Source organism: Rhododendron vialii, chromosome 8a, assembly GCF_030253575.1.
Source record: "Rhododendron vialii isolate Sample 1 chromosome 8a, ASM3025357v1".
Classification (NCBI taxonomy): Eukaryota; Viridiplantae; Streptophyta; class Magnoliopsida; order Ericales; family Ericaceae; genus Rhododendron; species Rhododendron vialii.
Genome location: NC_080564.1, coordinates 14,860,459 through 14,881,991, shown reverse-complemented (window position 1 = coordinate 14,881,991; position 21,533 = coordinate 14,860,459). Strand labels below are relative to the sequence as shown.

Below are 21,533 nucleotides of genomic sequence, written 5' to 3'. Positions count from 1 at the left end.
ATCAAAACCAATGATTTCAAATGAAAGAGTTGTCAGTAAGCTAGCAAGCTGTGTTTTCTACTAAAAGCATCAACTACTTTGTTGGACAAACCTGCCTTAAGTTGGAGAATAAAAGAAAATTTCTCTGAATAAGAAACCTTGCATGTCTTGAATTCAGCTTCTTTTGGCCCTTAAGGAACCTTAAAGCTTTAGGGTCAGAATAAAGAACAAATTTCGCACCAATAAGATAGTGATCCCAAAGTCGAAGGGCCTGGACAACAACATACAACTCTTAATCATAAGTTTTTCTACTTCATCTTTGCACCACTGAGCTTTGCACTAAAGTAAGCAACCGGTGTTCCTTCTTGCATAAGAACATTACATATGCCCACGTTAGAAGCATCACACTCCATTTGGAAAAAGCTTCGAAAAATTTGGTAGTGAGCTTCGACAAGCTTGGATTTCAATAGCTGAAAACTTTGCTTTTTCAGTCCTTTGAAATTCTCTCTACGGAAGTTAGTGGAGTTTGGAGTTTAGGCAATACTCCCTCCTAGTTTCTAAAGTAGGGGGACAAGTATATTTTCTCAAATCACAGCGGAAGTAACTGCATTTGTAAGAAACCTCAGGGGATGTCAATGAAATTTACCCTTTTAGTTTTTGCAACCGACGAGAAAGTCGAGAGAAAACGAAATGTTGAAGTGCAGCCTTTGGTGGGGTGGCATTGGCAAGGTGTTCCCCTACGCCAACGCCAGGCCGGCAATAACCGTCCCTCCGAATCGGATCAGTGGGGCTTTGAAAAATTTCTCGATCAGTAGAGCTTTGAAGTTGAATCCAACCCAAAAACAACAACAAACCGTCTTCCTCTTCGCTTGTCGGAGAAATTGTTCAGTTACTGCAATGGAAGAAGAGGCATCAACCAAACACCACAACTCCTCCTCCCTCTACGGTTTTCTCTCCAAGAAGCCGTACGATCCCCCCTCATGGGCCTCCCATCTCAACCCTATTCCCTCTCACATCTTCTCCCTCGGACACGTATGCATCTCTCTCTCTCTCTCTCTCTCTCTCTCTCTCTCTCTCTCCTGCTTCTGATCAAACATACATTGTATGTATGTACATGCATATGGAACTGTAACTTGAGGTCTAATTTGTCCTTGCTAGGTTCCTACTCCGATTCACAAATGGAACCTTCCCAATTTGCCCAACAACACCGAAGTTTGGTTGAAGGTAACTATTTTTTCTACCCTTTGTACATTATACCTTCTGACTGACTGTAGTATTGGACCAGACTAGGGATTGTATAGTGTTAGGTACTCCCTCCGTCAGCCATTTGTTTGTCCAAGCTTAAAAATCCAACTAGTTTAGGAAACACAATGATCACATTTAAAGAGACACCTAAAAGGTACAAATTTCCACATTTACCCTTCAATTTTTTCAAAAAGTTACTTGGTAAAAAGGGAAATTCGAATCATTTAAAAGTCAACTGGTTAAATATTTGGGGACACTAAGTTCAAAAGTGGACAAACAAATCGGGACGGAGGGAGTAGCTATTTATTTTTGTAAACTTAATTTATGTGCGGCACATAGGGGTAAATTCTGATATAAGAAGCTGAAAGGAGTTTTGTTGGATAGAGAAAATAAGAAGTCCTCATTTAAGTACAAGGATGTTTTTGCTCCTCTTTTGCCGTTGGATTTTAGCTGCACTATACAGCTTTTTAACTAATAAGAGGAAAACGGATACTTGAAGAGCAGCTGACAATCCATTTTACATGGATTCTGGTGTTGATGTTGTGTGTGGGTAAGTGTCTAGGTGGATGAAACTCCGGTATGGATCTCGTGTGTGGGTAAGTGTCTAGGTGGATCCATGTCATTCCCATCTTAAGGAGACGATAAAAGATTCATAATCCTTAGTGTCTTAGGGAATTTCATGCATAAGACATGCGTTCTATGCATAGTTCATGCCAATTCTGAACACGAAATATGTTTGCTAGGTGAATGTCCACCTAAATATGTTGGACATGGATCCCATAATACCCCTGCAGAATGCCAAGTGTCAGACGCAGGTGTTTGTAACTTAATATATTTAGAAGATCCATGTACAATGGGTGACCATGTTGCATGCAACGGTCACAACGATTGCTAGTTACGACCCAATACGAACTAATCACCATCTATTGTGGTCCAGATTTTGTGACTTCAACCTTTGGGAATAACTACCTTAGATTGTAATGGCCTAACAGGACCACAGTCAATCAAAACTAGACCACGTTAGATTATCACTTAGATCAGATTGGACTTATTGTTGCTTATGGTTCCGGTATCCCATTTTCACCTATTAATTGATTTATTGAATTGAATTTGTGCAACTAAAATCTGACGGCTAAAAAAAATTCTGTATTCGGTGTACGTATCAAAGACTGAGTTGCAAACAACTTTTCAGTCTTCGGAAGGCCAATATCAAATCCAACAGAAAGGAGTTCTTGTCCATGAGTGACGAGTATTGTTTTTAGGAGACGGAAAATTAATTATAGAAGGATATTTGTCTTGGGGATTCTGTAGGCTTGTTATAACAAAATATAGGCTTGATATGCTGTTTGATGCTTAAGCAAAGTGAACTATTGCACTTTTCAGGAATTTGAGACCATTACGAATTAATTCTGCAAAGCTCTAAATAGAGAGTCACACCCAGTTCCTTTGCTTTGTTTTTACTTAAACATGTTGTGCTTGTTTTGGGGTTCCCACCTGAACTTGGCTCTTCAAACACATGTAGTTTGAGTTTTGAATAGAGGATCATCCTTTTTTTGACCTTTGCAAAGAGTTTGCTAATTTGTTTCTTACTTCTTTTTTTTTTTTCTTATATATTTTTTATACTTTGGCCATATCCAAAGAAAAAGGACTACTCAAAAGTGTATGACAACAGATGGTCAGCACTTGAAGATTACTTTGAAGAACACCAAAAGAGTCTTTTTATCTAAGCTATTCTATAGGGGTATGAGCTGCCATCATGTCAAAGCATTAGATGGGTTTTTTGATTTCCAAAGATTTCTTGTGCCCAATTACAATATTCTGCTCCTCTATTTGGCATGGATGGTAGTACATATTTGGTTCATTTTCTGGTTTGCACCATCCGCGATAATGTTCATCATGCATGGGTCAGTTTAATGAACATGGTTGGTTTCAATTTGGCAGAAAGATGATTGTTTGGATCAGTACGGCTTAGTTTCCGTTCTATGCAACATGTATTGTAGTGTGCTTTTGATAAGTTGGATTCACGAGAATTTCTTTAGTTGAAAGAGATGTCTTTTCACTCTCTTGGATTTACACTGACAGAAGAAGTGCTCTTTTACAGCGTGATGACCTTTCAGGGATGCAATTGAGTGGTAACAAGGTCAGGAAACTGGAATTCTTGCTTGCAGAAGCTGTGGCTCAGGGGGCAGACTGTATTATTACAATTGGAGGCATCCAAAGCAATCATGCCCGGGCAACTGCTGTAGCTGCTAAATACTTGGATCTAGATTGTTACCTAATATTACGCACCTCAAAGGTGACTTATTTGCTACATTAGAAGAAAGTTTGAATGCATTGGAAGCACATTTCTGCTATATCTCTCATATGTTGCAGGTTCTTGTGGACAAAGATCCTGGATTGACAGGCAATCTCTTAGTTGAGCGTTTGGTTGGGGCCCATATTGATCTCGTTTCGAAAGAAGAATATGCAAAAACTGGTAGCTTGGTAAATATTCTGATACCATTATATATACCTGTAAATAACTTGTTTTGTATCACATATTACCAAGGTTGGAATCTGATATTAAGTACATGCTGGCCTTTGCTGGCAAGTGAGAACTAAGGAGTGTAAGACGGTTGGACTAGGAATCCAAAAATGTGATGATGATTGTTCAATATTACTCTGAGTGCTAACCTGTGGTTAGAGGAAAGTATCTTTGGTTGGCATACATGCTACAAACATCTAGCCTTGTACCCGCCTGACAAGATGGCTGTTATTGTTTGGGTCTAGTTAACGATTGAAACTGATATTCATGGGGCAAGTGTCTAAAGCATTCGATTATTCTGTAGTCTGAAAAAGCGAAAAGTGGGGATAGGCAGAGCCAGGGTTGCCACAACGTATCCTGTAAAATATTAGAAAATATGAAGACTGACGTCTCCTATAAAAGTGTTACTTTTTCTTGAAACAGAATTAAGTGGTGCGTACATGCGACTACTACATAATAAATGTAATTTAATGGGTAAACTTGGGTTAATTTCACTAACCTCCCCCGAAGTGGAGAAAGACCTCCCTTGAGGTTTCTGGAATATCATTGACCTCTGCCTTCTGTTAAGTTGCCGTTGGATTTTTACAAAAACTTTTGACACAAGCAATATTTTTGCGCTTTATTCCAAATTAACCTCGTAAACTTATCATTGCAACCAAACACCCTTCATAACCAAATACCTTTCCTCACCTGGCATCCAAACCCTCTCTCTTGTTTGTGCCTCCATCCCTATCTGGAGTTGTATTGCTACAAGAAAAAATAAATGTGCTTGAACATGAATTCTTTCCACTAAACTTGAAACCAATATTTTACATATAGTCCATATTAGTAATAGTGTCCTTAATTCGTTCCTCTCCCATTTTTTTTTGGACAATATGGGTTTTCGCGTCTGTTTCATATTGGGGTCCCGTTATTGTATCTGTATTTCTTTGATGACAAATTAAGAATCCATGCAGATTTATACATATTGAGTCCTTGTCCTTTTAGACGTAATGATTTTAGAAATGATGCTTTGGAGGATTTAAGCCAGGTCTGATGATGGATAGATTCTCAGTATGTTATTCAATGATTGGCGCAATGGAATTCACAAGAGACTAGTTAGCGTATAAGTCCAAACGAGATAGAGAACTCGTAGCAACGAGCAAACCTTGCGCACAAGGAAGAAATAGAGAAACTCTGAAATAATATTGATAAAAGCTGCATAAACTCTAGGTTACAAACCCTTATATATGCCAAAACCCTACAAATCCTAAAAATAAACTTGGAAAATAAAAAGTCCCAGAATTTGGGGCTTTTCCTAAAATTGAAAACGGGAAAGAAAAACAAGGGCTTTGTTCGTTTGCCATTTTAGTTTTGTTTTAGTTTTGTTTTCCAATCATTACCTTACTTCTTTCTCCAGTCATTACCCTATTTTTCCAATTATTACTTTCACATCTCTCTCTATCTCTCTCCAATCATTACCCCTATCTTCAATCATTACTCTATTTTTCTCTCCACCCACTACCAAAACTAAACTAAACTAAACTCTCAACCAAACACAACCAAGACTTTCTCAAAAGAATCAACTTAAAAGGAATTATGGTCTAAGAGTTTTTAATGAAACAAATCTTTCCTAAAATGACAAAATAACACAATTGAAGGCCTAAACGAAGGAATTAGGCCGAAAAACAACAGGGCTCACAAACTTAGGGTGGTGAGCCTTGACCGGAGCGCAAAAATAAGTCAGCCCCACCAAGTTTGGGCCTATTCCGAGGTCGTCCGAATTTTGCCAAATTGGGTAATCTGAAATTAAACACCATATGGGCTTCTGGGGCTTGGCCCGGTCCAGCTGATCATGGAATTGGGCCTCCACGTGTTCTACATCAATGATGTATAATTTTATGTGGGACACATTGGTTAATTGTCATCTCCTAAAATTAGTATATGAGTCCGGGCAACCGCTACACTCTTTGGCATTGGTTTTGAGTCATATGCTTTGATGTGGTAATAGAACTAAGCTTTCGGAGGGTTTTTGGGCAACATTCTCTAGATTGATCCCCTCTTTTTTGGCGTCATATTTGCACTTTGTTTTGTGGTGGTCGCTATGTTCTAGATACTTTATCTCCCTGCATGCCAGTTAGGAGTCACACGTGGCTTGCAGTGTTAGGGCTTGTCTCACATCATTTAAGTATCACATCTAAACCAAGTATGAACTTGAGTGAACTCTTCACTCGTTGCTAATTGGTTTTGAGTTGGGTGTTTTACCAATTTATTTTATTAGCTTTGATGGGATACGACTATTTTGTGTACAATGTATTGGTGTTGCGGTTATGGACTATTTTCCAAAATAAAAATAAAAAAAATAGCAGTGTCGTGTGGCATTTTGCAGTTTAATTGTTTGTCAAATATTACCTAGAAGTATGTTATAGTTGTTAGAAGGTGTAGGGAACCATGAATCATGTGCATGATTGTGTTTAATTTGCAAGATTTACATCTTCTTTGCTTTTCACAATATTGTTTTATAGGTTTCCTGAGTTTCAGATTTGTTGTAGGTCATGAAAAGGAAGACATACTAAAACCGGAAATTTACATTTTGTATGCTTCATATGCTGCCAATCATTGGTTATTAAGATCGTATGACACTTCCTATGCTAATACTGCTATTCATCTGCATAATCTTGTTAGATGATCATTGAATCTAATTCTTTTGTCATGTGTCTAAAAGTTTTCCTCTTGCCTCCAATCACAGGCTCTTACAAATTTGCTGAAAGAAAAGTTGATAAGCGAAAGGAGAAAACCATATGTCATCCCTGTTGGTGGATCAAATTCCCTTGGAACCTGGTGAGAAATGGCATATGCCTTGAATTTCTTTTTGTGCCCTATGACTTTTGGTGAGAAATGCAAATCAAATGGCTTGAATGATATGGCATAGATGACAATAGCCATCTTGGGTGCCAAATTTGGCATCAAATTTGGTGTTGATGTTTTCTGGCATCTACAAATTGCAATCGGTGAATTTGAAATAAGCTAAAACAATTGCCAAATTATGACTTTGGGATCCTAAATGACGATGGGTGGACTTGCTCTTACACTCAAAAGTCAGAAAGCTAAAAAAGTAACTTTGCTCAATTGATACAAACTAATTTTGGTCTCAACTACTTATTTTCTAAACAATTATAGATCATAAATGTAGATGATAATATGGAAAATTGCTAAAGTCAATCTTTTGCTGAATGTTGCACAATAAATGATTTTGATAAATTTCAGCAAGGGTTTTCCGAAACCAACATAGCAATTGAGCCAAATCTTTGTATGAAAATTGCCAAACCAATAGAGATGCTTGAGAAACGAAAATCAGTTCTCCACTCCAAGACTGATGTCTGCTATAGCCTATAGGTCATTCTGTATTGGGCATTGGCTTGCATGCTTCGCACGCGGCTGCCTCACTAGTAAAGAAGAAATGGAGGTGCTATCATGTACTCTAAGAAGCAATTGTTCTTAGAAGATGAAATGCAAACTAAGCGATGTTCTAAAAATCTCTAGACGCTAGTTGAGCAGAAGAGGGGCGCCTAGCGCCTAGGCCAATATCAGAACTTCTGTCATCAGGTAACGATTGTGGTCACTTGACTAAACAAACTTGATTGACTGCTGTGTAGGCTCTGATTTCTGATTTGGATCCCCAAATTGTTAGTTCGTACCAAAAAAGTAAGACATGCGAGGACCTAAAAATATTGGCATAAGAGCAGAGGGAAGAATTATTTGTTTTGGTGATCTTATGGGGTTTAAAGACTCTGTTTACATGAAACAAGATATCACAATTTGCAGGTTTGGAACCCTTTACCCTTTTTTTTTGCCATGCTTACAATGCTGAATTTCAGCAATGTGTCCTAGAGACTTGGGGATGATTGTAGGCTGCCGTGTTTTAGCTTTGCCTCCCATTTGTATCTCTCTAGTCTCCCTACTGGTATTGATGGTTCTCATTCCACAGAGCACGTCACAGATCTTGAGGGAGGCATTTCTTGTACGAAGGCATTCCTCAAAACTCAAAAGTCTTCACTTGTCATATTTGTGTTTGTTTTTCATTTAGAATTCACTTTTTATGAGCTTCTAGCATAGTAAAACAATAAATGCAGTATAAGTGCAAAGCCGACTTGGAAAATCTTGGTAAAAGCTTAACGAGGCAAATATAAGTAAATCAACTACCGGGGATCCTTATTTGTGAAATTGGGACTTAAAGAGGGTTGTGCAGTTGTGCTTTACGAGGGAAACATACCTCGGCCGAGGTCGCGTACGCGTATGGATGACTTGGCACTCTCGGGAGTATTATTTTTTCTCAATTCTTTTTTTGTGGCGGCACTTTATGGCTAGAGCGCGCTGGGGACGTGCTAGTACATTCTTTGGAGACTAGCAGGTCACATCAGGAGTGTCAAAGAAAATAGTAAGATCTAGTCGAAGCTTAATAAGGTCTTTTTTTTGTGACACATGACATCTGATAGATCATAGAGATATGCATGAATAATGAAACACTTTCTCTTGAAACACTTTTCAGAATGTCGTAATGACAAGTTCGAATGATGTAATGGCATAAGTGAAATAAAGGCATATGTGCTGTTTTTATTATAATTAGAGCTTTATTGTTTTAGAAACTTTGTACGTATTACTTAGATCACTGTTAGTAGAAGATAAAAATACGTAAACATACTTTTTGACATGTCACCAAAGTTTTGTGCCATCTATTTTTCTGAAATATTTGTGGCGTAGTGCCAATTTCATTTTGTGTGTCCGTGTCGGTGCTACATAGCTTGCACACGTTGCGGGACTTGACCCCTGAAAGTGTAAAGGGTACAAAATTCAAACCACACTTCTCAATTTTAGGGTGATTTAAAAGTCATTAGAGGGGTTGGAAATAAATTTTGAAATTGCAGGTCCTACTATTTGTTAAAAATTATCAATTAGAAAACCATTGATTTTTTTTGTCATGTTAAAAGTATTAATAAAGAAACTTTGAAATTGTTATTGGAAAATCATGAATAAGTTGGTTTCGGAAAAATCAGTGGGGCAATTGGCCCTAGTGAACCCTTCATGGCCTGCCTGGGTCATCCAGGATCCCATATATGTAAACTTACTTCACTAAAGCTGTCAGCAATGTCTTTAAGATGGAAACGCTGATTTGTTGTTTGCTTTGTATCTTCGGACTTTGTGCGAGCCTAATTTTCTCATTACTTATTGCTGGTATATTCAGTAAAATCTGTACAGAGTCAGAGAGTTGATACTTCTATACCTGCATTTGTCTGTCTAATAAAACTTATCTCCTAGAATGGAACCACATAACTGTAGAGTTCCCCAGGTTATCATTTCATGGGGTATGCACTATGTTACGACATATTCAGTTTATGTCGTGGGCCTCGTGGCATTTATAAGTGTTTTGATTTTGTTCAGGGGATACATTGAAGCAGTTAGGGAAATTGAGCAGCAGCTCCAGACTGGGAATGGCAAAGCAGAGTTTGATGACATTGTTGTAGCGTGTGGCAGGTTTTCTTCTACTCCATGTATTAATTTTTATAGCTAGAAACATGTTCTTGTAAGGTTTTGAATTTCATTTAAGCTGTCTATGTCATAATTTACAATGCTATTAGGGAACAACCTTTATTCATTTTATTGATGTCAACTCTTCCTCGGTCTGAGGAGGAGATACGTTTGCAACACTAATAGCAGAATCTTGAGCTTAATTCTGGTAATAATCAGCAATATAAATGACCCTTCCTAAACTTCGTTGTAACTATTTTTATCCTTAATTTCATCATCAAATGTAGAAGGAACCTCAATACTAGCGATCCATAGGTATGAGGTATGGTTCGGCCCTGGTGAATGTTATGCCCTAAAATTATTGCAGCTGTTTGTAGTAATTGATGTTAGGGGCAGAGGCTACCTAGCCATTTCTCTTGACAGTATCTTTCGAAACCTTAATAAGTTTAAAATGTGGATCAACTGATGATGAAAAGATTAAGATATCATCAATATAAACAATACAATGATCATAGTAAGGATTTAATATTTCATTCAACATATTCTGAAACTCAGATGGAGAATTTGTAGGTCCCAAAGGCCATATTCCACTCATAATACCCAAAAGGAACTACAAACGCAGTCTTATACTCATCATTTTCATCAACTTGGATTTGCCAATACCCGGACTTGAGATAATATTTGGAACATATTATAGTTGAATGTTAACAATCTACGAGATGGTTTTTATTAGGAATAGGCTGGTGAATCCATTTGACTACATAATTGAGAGGGTTAAAATTTTTGGTTGGTGATACAAGGTACTCCATCTCTATTTTTGTTGAAATTAAACGCACTACATCTCTTACGGGACATTTTACGTGTGAGGTTTGTCCAAAAGGATTTTCTCCTGATTAATATTTCATTTTGTAAGCAATTACTTTGATTCTCTGTACAAATGATGAACTCTTGAAATTCATTTTTATTTGAAATGGCTTCCTGTGTCACTGATGGAGTGATAATGAACATTACGACGTGGAATAGTACAGAAAGTACCAGTCTGATCCACTTTATGAAGGGGCAGAATCTGATTTAGGAAAGGTGTTCTCAAAATAGCTTCTTGTTGAAGGTTCCTAACGAGAAGAAAGGTTGCCTGAAGACAAATACCTTTGTTACATATTAATGCTTTATAAATATTTGCTTGAAATTGATATCCATACAGGTACCACTAGCAGCATTAGAGCCCGTATGTTTTTGTTTTTATTTTTGTGAAATATTTGGTTGGAACTAGCACATGCTGAATACAGTTCATGTCTGCCCCACTTCAACCACAGCTACAGGTTTTCTGGATGGTACATCATTAATTATTTACAATATGACTTCTAATATGCACACTTCGAATGAGTTAGGTTATTTAATTCAAGTAAGATGAATCTTTTTCTTTGTGAGGTTGGGACTGAGATTGGGCAGTTAGGGTCTCTGAACTTGTTAGTCTGTAAGTTATTTGGGTGAGATCAATCCCTTGATGCTGCTATGACAATTCATCTGATGAATTTCAGTTTGCAGGGTATTAATCTCCCTCTTCAGGAATAGTCACTGGCCTGTTACTGACTTGCTCCATACATTTAAAATTTAAATAAATACTTCCTATATGCTATAAAAGGAATGGGTATCAGGAGATTTTTCTGAGGGTCTGGAAGTGGAAGAAGGTTCTGGTATGGAAGAGGATAGACAAACCTTTATAATCCCTTAGTTCAGGGCTCTGGCTTCCTCTTGGTTGGGCACTTATAAGCATTATGCCCATCTTTTCGTACTTTTATAACAACAAGCTTCAGATTTAGGTTTTCTTTCACGGAAGGCTTTCTTCTTCAGATTATAAGAATCCTTCTTAGAAAACCTTTTCTTCTTTCACCTGTAGTTCTTAAAAGTTTTGGTGACAGATTTATAGTTTCGGGTTTTCTTCGGGAAATTCTTAGGATGATCTTTTTTTTTTTTGGATAAGTAATTCTTAGGAATATCATAGGCAAATTGTTGACAAACTTCACCTCTCTGTACCATTAGTTTCTGTTTTTCATTTGTATAGCAATTTTAGATCATTGCAAATAGATAAACCAACCTGGACACAAACAGTAATAAGGTGACCATCAGTAAAATTATTCCAGGGAATGGCGTTCACATCATGGAGAGATTGCAGCTTCTGTCTAACTTTCTCAGTAAAAACAGGAGGAAGTCCATCAATAAACTTAGCCTTCCATTGTTCCGCATTAGTAGCATGCCGTTGCATGATTTTGGTGATTAAGACATCCTTGTACCATCCAAAATGGATTAAAGAAGTATACCTATGGTTCTGAAGAGTCTCTCTATTACTCTGTTGCCGTTGAGGAACAGAGCGAATAAAATGGAGGAGATAGATTGAAGTAGGGTGTAAACAACATCCTCTTTTATTATAGTTTCAGGTTCTTGAGACATTGCATTTATTTTTGGTTTCGATTTTAGTTGCAGTCAAAATATCATCTCTTTGAGCTGGGGATAAAAATTATTTCACCAACCTTTGATGCCTCTGATAAAGCCAGCTACAAAATACCTTGACTTTACAGTTGCTAATTACTATTCTTTTGTGGACTATAAGAACCACAATTATGGCACAGATAATCTGCAGTAATTAATTGACGATGTTTGTTATATTTATGTTTTCCATTGCTTGACTTCTAGTGGGGGTACAACTGCTGGTTTGGCAATTGGATCATGGCTGAGTGAATTGAAGGCAAAAGTATAGTCCTTTTTCTCTTGAGTTACACATGTTCTCTTCTTATCTTGACAATTTACTTCATTAATAAGTCGGGTTGGTCTTAGGTTCATGCATTTTCTGTATGTGATGACCCTGATTACTTCTATGAGTATGTTCAAGGCCTACTTGATGGACTCCAGGCAGGTGTTAGCTCGCGCAATATAGTGGACATTAAAAATGTGAGCAAATTTGTTCTGTTAGCTGATATAAATTTGGCTCAAGACATCTTTCTGCTGCTTTACTTGTTGTCAATTAGGTTGAAGGAATTATCCACTGAGTGGAAAATAGCAATTTTATGATAGTATACAAAACGTTTATGAGCATAGGCCCCCAATTCCCTTTCTCCTTGGGATTCTCTTGGTATGTCCTAAAAAGGATTATTTTCTTGTTTCTGAACAGGCAAAAGGTCTCGGTTATGCAATGAACACCCCTGAGGAACTTAAATTTGTCAAGGAAGTCGCTCAGACAACTGGGGTTGTTCTTGACCCTGTTTACAGGTTTGATGTTATACCTTTATGACAATTTCTTGTAATGTACTACTAGTCCTATATCTGCTGCCAATAATTACAGTAATTTATCTGTGAACACACTTTAAAGTTCTATCAGAGGTACTACTTTTCTTTTCGTTCTTTGAAATCTGTGAAAAAACACTTGGAAGCGCGTCGAATATGCCTGTTGGGTAGTTGACCTGATACACAACATTTTCAGAAAGGGTATGAGATACATATCTATGTAGATTCTGACGAAGAATTGAATTGGATACCTTTTTCTTTTCTTTTTATGTTCTTCATCTATTGAATCCTTGATTCAGAGTCATTGCTCATCCTATTTATATACACCATCTGTCCCCATTTGTTGGTTCGTTTGGACGCTTTTTGTTGTCCTAAAAAGATTGTCCCTGTTCAAAATAATGGGCAAAAGTTGATGAGTTTACTCTTTTATCCTTCACTTTTTAAATTCATTACTAGCAATAAGAAAAGGCAATGACGATGTTTCTAAAGGACTTAAAGGTAAAAAGAGGAAATCCAAACGCTGATGCTGGAAATTTGTGGGTATCTGGAAGAGCGTTGCCACGCGGCGAGGCACATAGTTCATCCACAATAATGACTCCTCCTGTGCAAGCATAAGACCTCCACATAGGGGCACCTCTATGGAAGCTCCAAAACATATCCTATGATGCTCAATGACATTGTCAGCCATTTCCATACAATAAATAAGGCTGTAATGAGCCTGACGACTCTTCACAATACCCAGGTCGGGAGCAGGGCCTGGGTACTGCGCTTGGAACCTAAGAAGGCATGTGGTTTGGAGGCTAGAGTAAGGAGATTGTCAAGGCTCGCCTCCATGAGGCAAGCTCCACCTTGACCGACCATAGAGAGAGAGGGGCATCGCCTACGTCAGCCAGCATCTGCCTTAATCATCATCATCATTACCAATTTACCACAACCACCCTCATTACAACCACAAACACAGCCATGCTTATTCCAACCACCCTTGACACCCAGCAACTAACTGCTGGCTCTCCATCTCCTGGCCAGTCCATCCCTCTGGCACGCCATCTTTGAGGCCTCCATATAAGGATGGTTGATACACTACCAAAATGGACAGACACTACATCGAATACACATGCACACCTATACAGTGCATACACTCTCTGGTTAACCATCTCTGCATTGCCACCCGCTCTCTCTACGGCCGACCTGAGCTCTCTCCTCCACCTCCGGTGGTCCTGAGCACTGTTATAGTGACCGCCATATACCCGGAGGGCAACCTCAGGTACTCTTCCAACCACTCACATCCAGAAAGTTCAATAAGCCTCAGCTTGTGTTTCAGACCTGAAAACGTGGAAATGCATAATGGTTAGTAAGAATATATGCAATCTGGGCTGATGATGGGAATCTTGATCAATAGTTGTTTGTGTAGAACTTTCTTCCTTGTAAAGTTGAAGTCCCCTTCCACATGCTTTGTCCTTGCATGGAAAATAGGATTATTAGAGGCCAAAGATAGTGCACGAATATTATCACGCCATAAAATTAGGGACTGAAAGAAGATGGAAGATAGACAAATCTTTGAGCAGTTACTCTAACCAGACCACTTCAGCTGCAGCATTACCTTAGGCGTTGTATTCAGCTTCTGTGGATGAACGAGCCACTGTGGCTTGCTTTTTAGCAGACCAGGAAACAAGATTAGAGCTTAAGAACACTGTTATTTCCACTGGATCTTCTGTCAATAGCATCCCCGGCCCATTCAGCATCAGAGAAAAGCTGATGAGCAAGTTTCCTCAAGTCCTTATTCAAAGTACCTTTGGTGTACCTAAATATTCCGATAGCAGTAAAATGGATTTGAAGAGGGCTATGCATGTGTTGACACATAGCATTTAAGAGAACTTTGGTCTAGGTAGTGTAGGGTACTGAAGAGACCCTACTATGGTATCGCAGAATTCAGGGTTAGCATAGAGATGATCATCTGACATGGAGAGGGTTTAAGGAGGAAATTGATCCACATGATCTTAAATGTTTCATACCAGATATTTTAGACAAATCCGGAGCACACATTGCTTAAGAGAGGATCACGCCATCGGAAGGTACCACTCAATATCAAGAAAGTAGTGATGATTACCTTAATCCTTAGGAGCAAATGCAGAACCCAAGGAGGTAACAATGCTGTCAATAAGATTGGAATTGCTTCCTGTGACAGGAAGATCATCCACATGTACTAAAATCTTCACTAGATCAGAGCTCTTTTTAAGCATGGAAAGGGAAGAATCTGCAAGACTATTTGATGTAGCGCAGCCTCCTTTTACGAAACTATTTGCAAGAAGAGATCACGAACTTGCTTATGTTAAAGATTCTCTCTTTGAAACATAAACACAAATAGATATGAACTAGAGGTACTCCCTCTTCGAACACACGATAATGAGAAAACTCTCAATTTTCATTAATTCAATAAACAACTCCCTCAATCCTAAGGCTTACAACTTAATTTATAATAAACTAGAACTACTAAAAAGGAAATCTAAATAAGGGAAAACTAAATCTACGTCTTAGAGAGCAAGAAAACAATAAAGAGGAAATAGAATCAACCTAATTAAGAAAACCCAATATCCTAGGCAATTTATGCTAAAACGGAAAGATTCCTAGTAAAATACTAATTGCAAAATAATAAACTAAAATTCCTATATTTCTTAAAAAATTAAAATATCGGCCTGCATCATTCTCCCCGTCTTGAAGAAACTCGTCCTCGAGTTTATAAAGTTGGATTCATCGTAATTTGTCCGCATCAATCTTGTACCTCAAATTAATTTTTTCAAACTTGGCTTCAAATAAAAAATCTTGATCATTAATGAAAGGGACAATTTGCTGTTTTAAAAACGAAATCCACAACCTCCTACTTCCTTTGTCTTCAATAAATTTCTAAAAAGGATCTAAAAATTCAATTTTCAACGCCAACATCGTAACAACTTTTTTTTGCAATATTTTGTTATTTTCTCCATTTGTAATTTTCTCCACCGGTTCTTCATAAAAAACTGGCGGTTTACTCCAATCCACTACTGGATCTGGAATAATATTTGCTATTAATGGTCACTCAATAGTAGCTTCATTCACCATTGTCCTCCCCCTCGTCTGATGATTATTAGCCAAAGGTTTGGTGATAGAAACATCATCAGACACCTCCTCCTCTTTCGGAAACCAAGGTTGAACTGGACGATGGCGAGGTGGGATTGCAACTTCAAAAGCCTCCATGCATTGGGTAAGCAACCCAATCGCCGCCAAGACTTGCTGCAACCTTTCCTCCATTCGAGCATCTCGAGCAACCTCATCTCGCTTATAGACTTCATCAACACTAGTTGTATGACCTCCTCTTCCACCTCGACCTCCAGCACGTCCTCCGGCCATAGTCAGGATTGGAACGAGAGCTCTGATATCAACTGATGCAGCGCAGCCTCCTTTTACGAAACTATTTGCAAGAAGAGATCACGAACTTGCTTATATTAAAGATTCTCTCTTTGAAACATAAACACAAATGGGTATGAACTAGAGGTACTCCCTCTTTGAACACACGATAATGAGAAAACTCTCAATTTTTCTTTAATTCAATAACAACTCCCTCAGTCCTAAGGCTTACAACCAATGTTCTAAAAGGCGGAATTAATCGTCGATTAATCGGAAATTTGTCATCTCCAATAAAATTAATGCCTAGTCGGCTGGATTTGGCGCTCGGGAGGTTAATCGCCGATTAATCGGTTAAAAGGCGATTAATCGGTTAAAAGGTGATTAAAAGGGGTAAAATCTGTATTTTTGGAAAATGAAGAGGGGTAACTGTAACTTATATCTCATACCCAGTTAAAGGGATTCAATTCCTTCGAATCCAGTTTAGGGCTTTGTTACCCAGACCCAGTCTCGATCGATCTTGGACTTGGACTGAAGCCGACGCCGCTTGCCTTCGCCGCCGCTTGCCATCGCCGCCGCCTTCCATCGCCGTCGCACTACTGTAATTTCTCTCTCTCTCTTGAATCCTCGATCCCTCTCCCTCGCTCGTATGGTCTCTCTCTCTCACAGTTTCTCTCTCGCACTGCTGTAACTCATTTTTATTTTGTAAGTCCATAGACTCCATACCGGCCGGCCATGTCTGGACAGTGGCCAAAGTGGCAAAGTGTTTTTTTTTTTTAAATCTTAAAACAAAGTGTTGTCAGTAGTATTGTTTGGTGTTAACAATTAACACAAAGTGTAAAATCTTAACTCATAATCATGTTAACACTTAACAATTTCTTGACTTTCTTCTCTGTTTTTGTTTTTTTGTTTTTTTTTTTGTGTGTGTTACTGTGTAGACTATATTGATATCAAATGTCAATGGATCCCACTCATATTTCATCTTCAGAGGCCTCTAATTCTGAGCCAGTATTGAAAAGAAATTCGGATGATGTTGGATGGGAGTATGGAGTTATTGTGGATGTTAAAAATAAGGACCGCCTAAGATGCATTTTGTGTGGGAATCAGTATACTGGAGGCGTTAGTAGGATGAAAAAACACATAGCTCAGGTTAAGGGAGATGTTGCCGGATGCACTAAGGCAAGCAAGGAAGATATATTAACGTGTAAGAAGGCACTTAATGAGACAACAGCTAAAAAGAAAGAGAAGAAGTAAGGAGGCATTAATCTTAGGGGGGAAGTTAATATAGTACATGAAGAAGGTGATGAATTTGAAGATGATGAAGTTGAGCATGTAGGTTCAAGGAAGAGGCCCCATGTTCTTGGTCCCCTAGATAGATATACAGAGATCAATCCTGGTTCTTCTGACACGACTACGAGTGGATTCAAGAAGGTAAAACAACCAAACATAAAAGATTCAATTTGGAAGAAGAGGAGTCATGAAGTGAGTCAATACTTGGCTCGATGGGTGTACGAAGCCGGTATTCCATTTCATGCCATAGACAATGATAGTTTCAAATGTTTTGTTGAAGCGGTTGGCCAATTTGGACCGGGATACGAACCTCCAAGCCAATACCAACTAAGGGAGCCATTGTTGAAGGAGGAGGTGGATAGAACAAAAAAATTACTCAAGAGGCAAGAAGAAGAGTGGGCTTTGACGGGTTGTTCTATCATGACGGATGCTTGGACCGATCAAAAGAGGAGAAGCATTATGAACTTGTGCGTAAACTGTAAGCAAGGGACTTGTTTTCTTTCTTCAAAGGAAGATTCGGAGGCATCACACACGGGGGTGTATAGCTTTGAATACGTTGACAAGTTCATTGAAGATATTGGGACACAAAATGTAGTTCAAGTAGTCACGGATAATGCATCCAACAATATGGCAGCGGCGGATTTGCTAAAGATCAAGAGGCCTAACATATTTTGGACCTCATGCGGCACCCACACAATAAATCTCATGCTTGAAGGAATCGGTAAGCAATCCAAGTTTAAAGGAATTATTGATAAGGCCAAGGCGTTCACTATTTTTGTTTATGCTCATCATAATACATTGGCAATGATGAGAAAATATACGAAGAGGAGAGACATAGTGAGGCCGGGTGTTACTAGATTCGCGATAGCCTTCTTGACTTTGCAAAGCTTGATGGAAAAGAAACAAGAATTGCAGGCAATGCTTAGTAGTGACGCATGGGACAAGAGTAAATGGGCGAAGAGCCCAAAGGGGAAAACGGCATTTGCCACCGTGATGAGTACGGCATTTTGGAATGGTGTAACCTTATGCTTGAAAGTGTTTGGTCCGTTGGTTATGGTTCTTCGACTTGTTGACGGGGATCGGAAGCCCTCAATGGGATTGGTATATGGTGAGCTCAAAAACGCAAAAGAAGAGATCAAAGGGGCATACAAGCAAGTTGAGACTAACTACCGGCCAATACTAGATGTCATTGATGGGAAAGACAAGGGTCGGTTAGATAGTGCATTGCATTTGACGGGTTACTTTTTGAATCCTTTTTACTTCTACAAAGATCATACCATTCAAGATGATCCTATCATTATGGATGGGGTTCTTACTTGTGTTGAAGCTTTCTTTCCCGATGATGTCAATGTTCAAGATGAAGTCATCAATAGAGAGTTGTTGAAGTACAAGAACAAAGAAGGTGGATTTGGAAGACCATTAGCCACAATGGGATGTGCGACAAACAATGACTCTTATGATCCGGGTAAATAAGTAGTTACTTTCCTTAGTATTTTTTTTTTTTTGCTAAGTTACTTAGTAATATATTTTTTTTGTGCTTTCTTTCATGACTAGTTGGATGGTGGTCTAACTATAGCAATCATACACCCAATTTGAAAAGAATGGCCACTCGAATTCTCTCTTTGACTTCAAGTTCATCGGGGTGTGAGAGAAATTGGAGCACTTTTGAGGGAGTAAGTACATACACACACTCTCTCTCTTTCTTTATATATATGCATCGGACAAGAATTATATTAACTTAGGATTTTTTCTTTTTTGTATAGATACATACAAAGAAAAGGAATAGACTAGATGCGACAAGGTTGAACAATCTAGTGTATGTCCAATTCAATGCCAAACTCATCAACAATAAAAGAAAGGGGAAGGATGTGTTATGTGCTAGTGAAGCAACACATGCGCAAGGATGGATTGTGGAAGGTGGTGATGTTGATGAAGAAGACCCGGTTTTGGGACTTACATGGGAGATGATCGGGGAAGCTACGGGAGCGGATGAAGTCCTCCAACATAGAAGAAGTACTAGAAATGTGGGAGTACGAGAGCTACATGAGGAAGATTTTTTGTCGGAAGATGATCCCGAAGAGGAGGTAGATGAGGATTTTGAGTTTGAGTCCGATGGAGACCAAGTTATGGATGGATATGGGGAAGAAGAGGATGAGTAAAGAGTAATTGGCTAGTAATTGCGTACTTGATTTTATTTGGTTTGTAATTGACTAGTAATTTCGTATTTGGTATGAAGTTGAACTATGAACATTGAACTTCTCATTGTACTGACTAGTTATTTCGTAGTACTTTACTACTTTTTCATAAGGGTTGTCATTGGGGAGTGTGTGTGGGTGTGTGTGTATATATATATATAAAACTGATTAATTGCTACAGGCCGATTAATCGGCGATTAAAAGGCCTTGAAGCTTGAAGGTGGTCGACCGAGCGACGAACGCCGAGCGACTTTTAGAACATTGCTTACAACTCAATTTATAATAAACTAGAAATGCTAAAAAGGAAATCTAAATAAGGGAAAACTAAATCTATGTCTTAGAGAGCAAGAAAACAATAAAGAGGAAATAGAATCAACCTAATTAAGAAAACCCAATATCCTAGGCAATTTATGCTAAAACGGAAAGATTCCTAGTAAAATACTAATTGCAAAATAATAAACTAAAATTCCTATATTTCTTAAATAATTAAAATATCAGCCTGCATCACTATTACACAAGACTTGATCAATTAAACACTTGGAAAACACGTCATACCAGTCTCAGGAGCCTGTTTAAGACTATAAAGAGTTTTGTGCAGTTTACACACATTGTGGGAAACTGAGAGCTCAAATACCCTTGAGGTAGGCTCAAAAAACCATTTTCTTGAATATGGCCATGAAGAAAGTGTTGTGGATTCCATCCAAAATCACATACGCACACAATCGCACAAAGAATAACCAAGCGAAGCACACAGAAAACACCACACGAAGAATTACGTGGGTTCCCCAATTGGATATTTCACGACTCACACCAGCTTTCACAACATATAGATCGGCTGCTGCGTATAGCAAAATATATATCTGGAGGTTTTTCATTGCCAATTAGTGTAATACACCCTTGTTTAGGTTTTGTGGGCGGAACCCCCGCCGTGGGCATTTGGGACATCCAGTTGCTTGATGGACCGTCCATAGTGCAAAGTGAGAGTCAACAAAACCCTGACAGTTGGTTGTTTTGCTACTTGGCTAAAGGTTTTTGTTGAAAACCCTGGGCTACAAATCTTGCTTTGAATCTAGCAATTGTACCATCCAACTTTCTCTTGATTCTGAAAGTCCCTTTGCAATAAGAAAAGGCTTTAGGCCACTTCAGCTGCACTTGACAAACTGGACAGTCTCTCAACCTCTTTTAAGTTGCATGGTATTTCGCAATTAGTGCAAGTATTATGTGGAATGCAAAGGCCAGTTTGGACATCTATGCACCATGTCAAGTTTATCATCACTATTTTCATTGGGCAAATTCTTTCAGAAAATTGCATGGTTTTGTTGAATTGAATGATTGTGCGCCTCTGTGTGTGCATGTGAATGGACAGACATTGGTGGTCTACTAATTACAGGTAATTCTCATGTTTTCTTTGTATTACAAGGTTGCTCACAGCGAACTTTTGTCAATTTCATTGCAAATATTACTCGGGCGTCCTATACTCATTGATTTAGGAAAAAGGATTTAGCCTTCCATCATGAAGTCACACTTTTTTTTTTATTGAGCGTACGTATTGGAAATGTTTTCAGTGGAAAAGCAGCTCGTGGGATGATGAAAGACATGGCTGAAAATCCAATGAAGTGGGCGGGAAGAAAGATCCTATTCATACACACTGGTGGGCTCCTGGGTTTGTTTGATAAGACCGCTGAGATGGCGTCGCTAGTGGGGAATTGGCGTGAAATGGATGTGCCGGAATCTACCCTTCGGAAGGATGGCAGTGGAAAAATGTTTTAGGCTAGCGACTGGAGTGGTTGCGCCTCTGCAATTGTTTGAAGTGCATCCGAGCCTCAAGATGTTCTATATTGTTGGAGAATGAACAACTTTGTATTTGCAACAACAGTTCGTGTTTGCCTTTTCTTCTCTTGCTATCTGCAATTCATCAAAACCTTGATGGTGATTGACTATCTAAGAAATAGTATCTCTACAAGCGGAGTTCATAAACTAAAATTAAGTGACAACTATTTCTTGTCATCGTGATCCCATTGAGCTGTTGATTATTGGAGACATGGTGGCTCCATCCTGACTCAGCCTCTATCCTTGCACTGTTCCAGGAGTAATCTCTTGGGTTCCTTTGCATTGAAGCCATTATGTGGTGTGGGTTT

General features: G+C 38.6%; 2 protein-coding genes across 8 annotated transcripts; both read left to right on the top strand.

Moving 5' to 3' along the window:
- The first annotated feature begins 632 nt into the window (after nt 1-632).
- On the top strand, nt 633-21,402 carry LOC131336167 (bifunctional D-cysteine desulfhydrase/1-aminocyclopropane-1-carboxylate deaminase, mitochondrial). 7 transcript variants are annotated; one of them, XM_058371893.1, is made up of 11 exons: nt 633-1,011; nt 1,138-1,203; nt 3,326-3,520; nt 3,598-3,708; nt 6,477-6,568; nt 9,167-9,259; nt 11,945-12,002; nt 12,086-12,199; nt 12,420-12,517; nt 20,762-20,785; nt 20,961-21,402. In XM_058371893.1, exons 1-11 carry the CDS (start codon nt 670-672, stop codon nt 21,163-21,165), a joined length of 1,398 nt encoding a protein of 465 aa, XP_058227876.1. In that variant the 5' UTR covers nt 633-669; the 3' UTR covers nt 21,166-21,402. The 7 variants fall into 7 exon arrangements, with proteins under 7 accessions (XP_058227876.1, XP_058227881.1, XP_058227879.1 ...); XM_058371898.1 differs by having other exon boundaries at nt 20,698-20,785; nt 20,961-20,985; XM_058371896.1 differs by lacking the exon at nt 12,086-12,199.
- Nucleotides 16,524-19,458, top strand: LOC131336166 (uncharacterized). The gene is made up of 3 exons (XM_058371892.1): nt 16,524-18,665; nt 18,755-18,873; nt 18,964-19,458. The coding sequence occupies exons 1-3, from the start codon at nt 17,621-17,623 to the stop codon at nt 19,357-19,359; spliced, it is 1,560 nt and encodes a 519-aa protein (XP_058227875.1). The 5' UTR covers nt 16,524-17,620; the 3' UTR covers nt 19,360-19,458.
- Nucleotides 21,403-21,533: the final 131 nt, after the last annotated feature.

Excerpts from the sequence above, each read along its gene's own strand:
- LOC131336166 (XM_058371892.1), top strand. The coding sequence starts at position 17,621 with ATGACGGATGCTTGGACCGATCAAAAGAGGAGAAGCATTATGAACTTG. Across the intron at positions 18,666-18,754 it reads CAATGACTCTTATGATCCGG|TTGGATGGTGGTCTAACTAT; the intron begins GTAAATAAGTAG and ends TTTCATGACTAG. Across the intron at positions 18,874-18,963 it reads ATTGGAGCACTTTTGAGGGA|ATACATACAAAGAAAAGGAA; the intron begins GTAAGTACATAC and ends TTTTTTGTATAG.
- LOC131336167 (XM_058371893.1), top strand. The coding sequence starts at position 670 with ATGTTGAAGTGCAGCCTTTGGTGGGGTGGCATTGGCAAGGTGTTCCCC. Across the intron at positions 1,012-1,137 it reads ACATCTTCTCCCTCGGACAC|GTTCCTACTCCGATTCACAA; the intron begins GTATGCATCTCT and ends TGTCCTTGCTAG. Across the intron at positions 9,260-11,944 it reads ATTGTTGTAGCGTGTGGCAG|TGGGGGTACAACTGCTGGTT; the intron begins GTTTTCTTCTAC and ends CTTGACTTCTAG.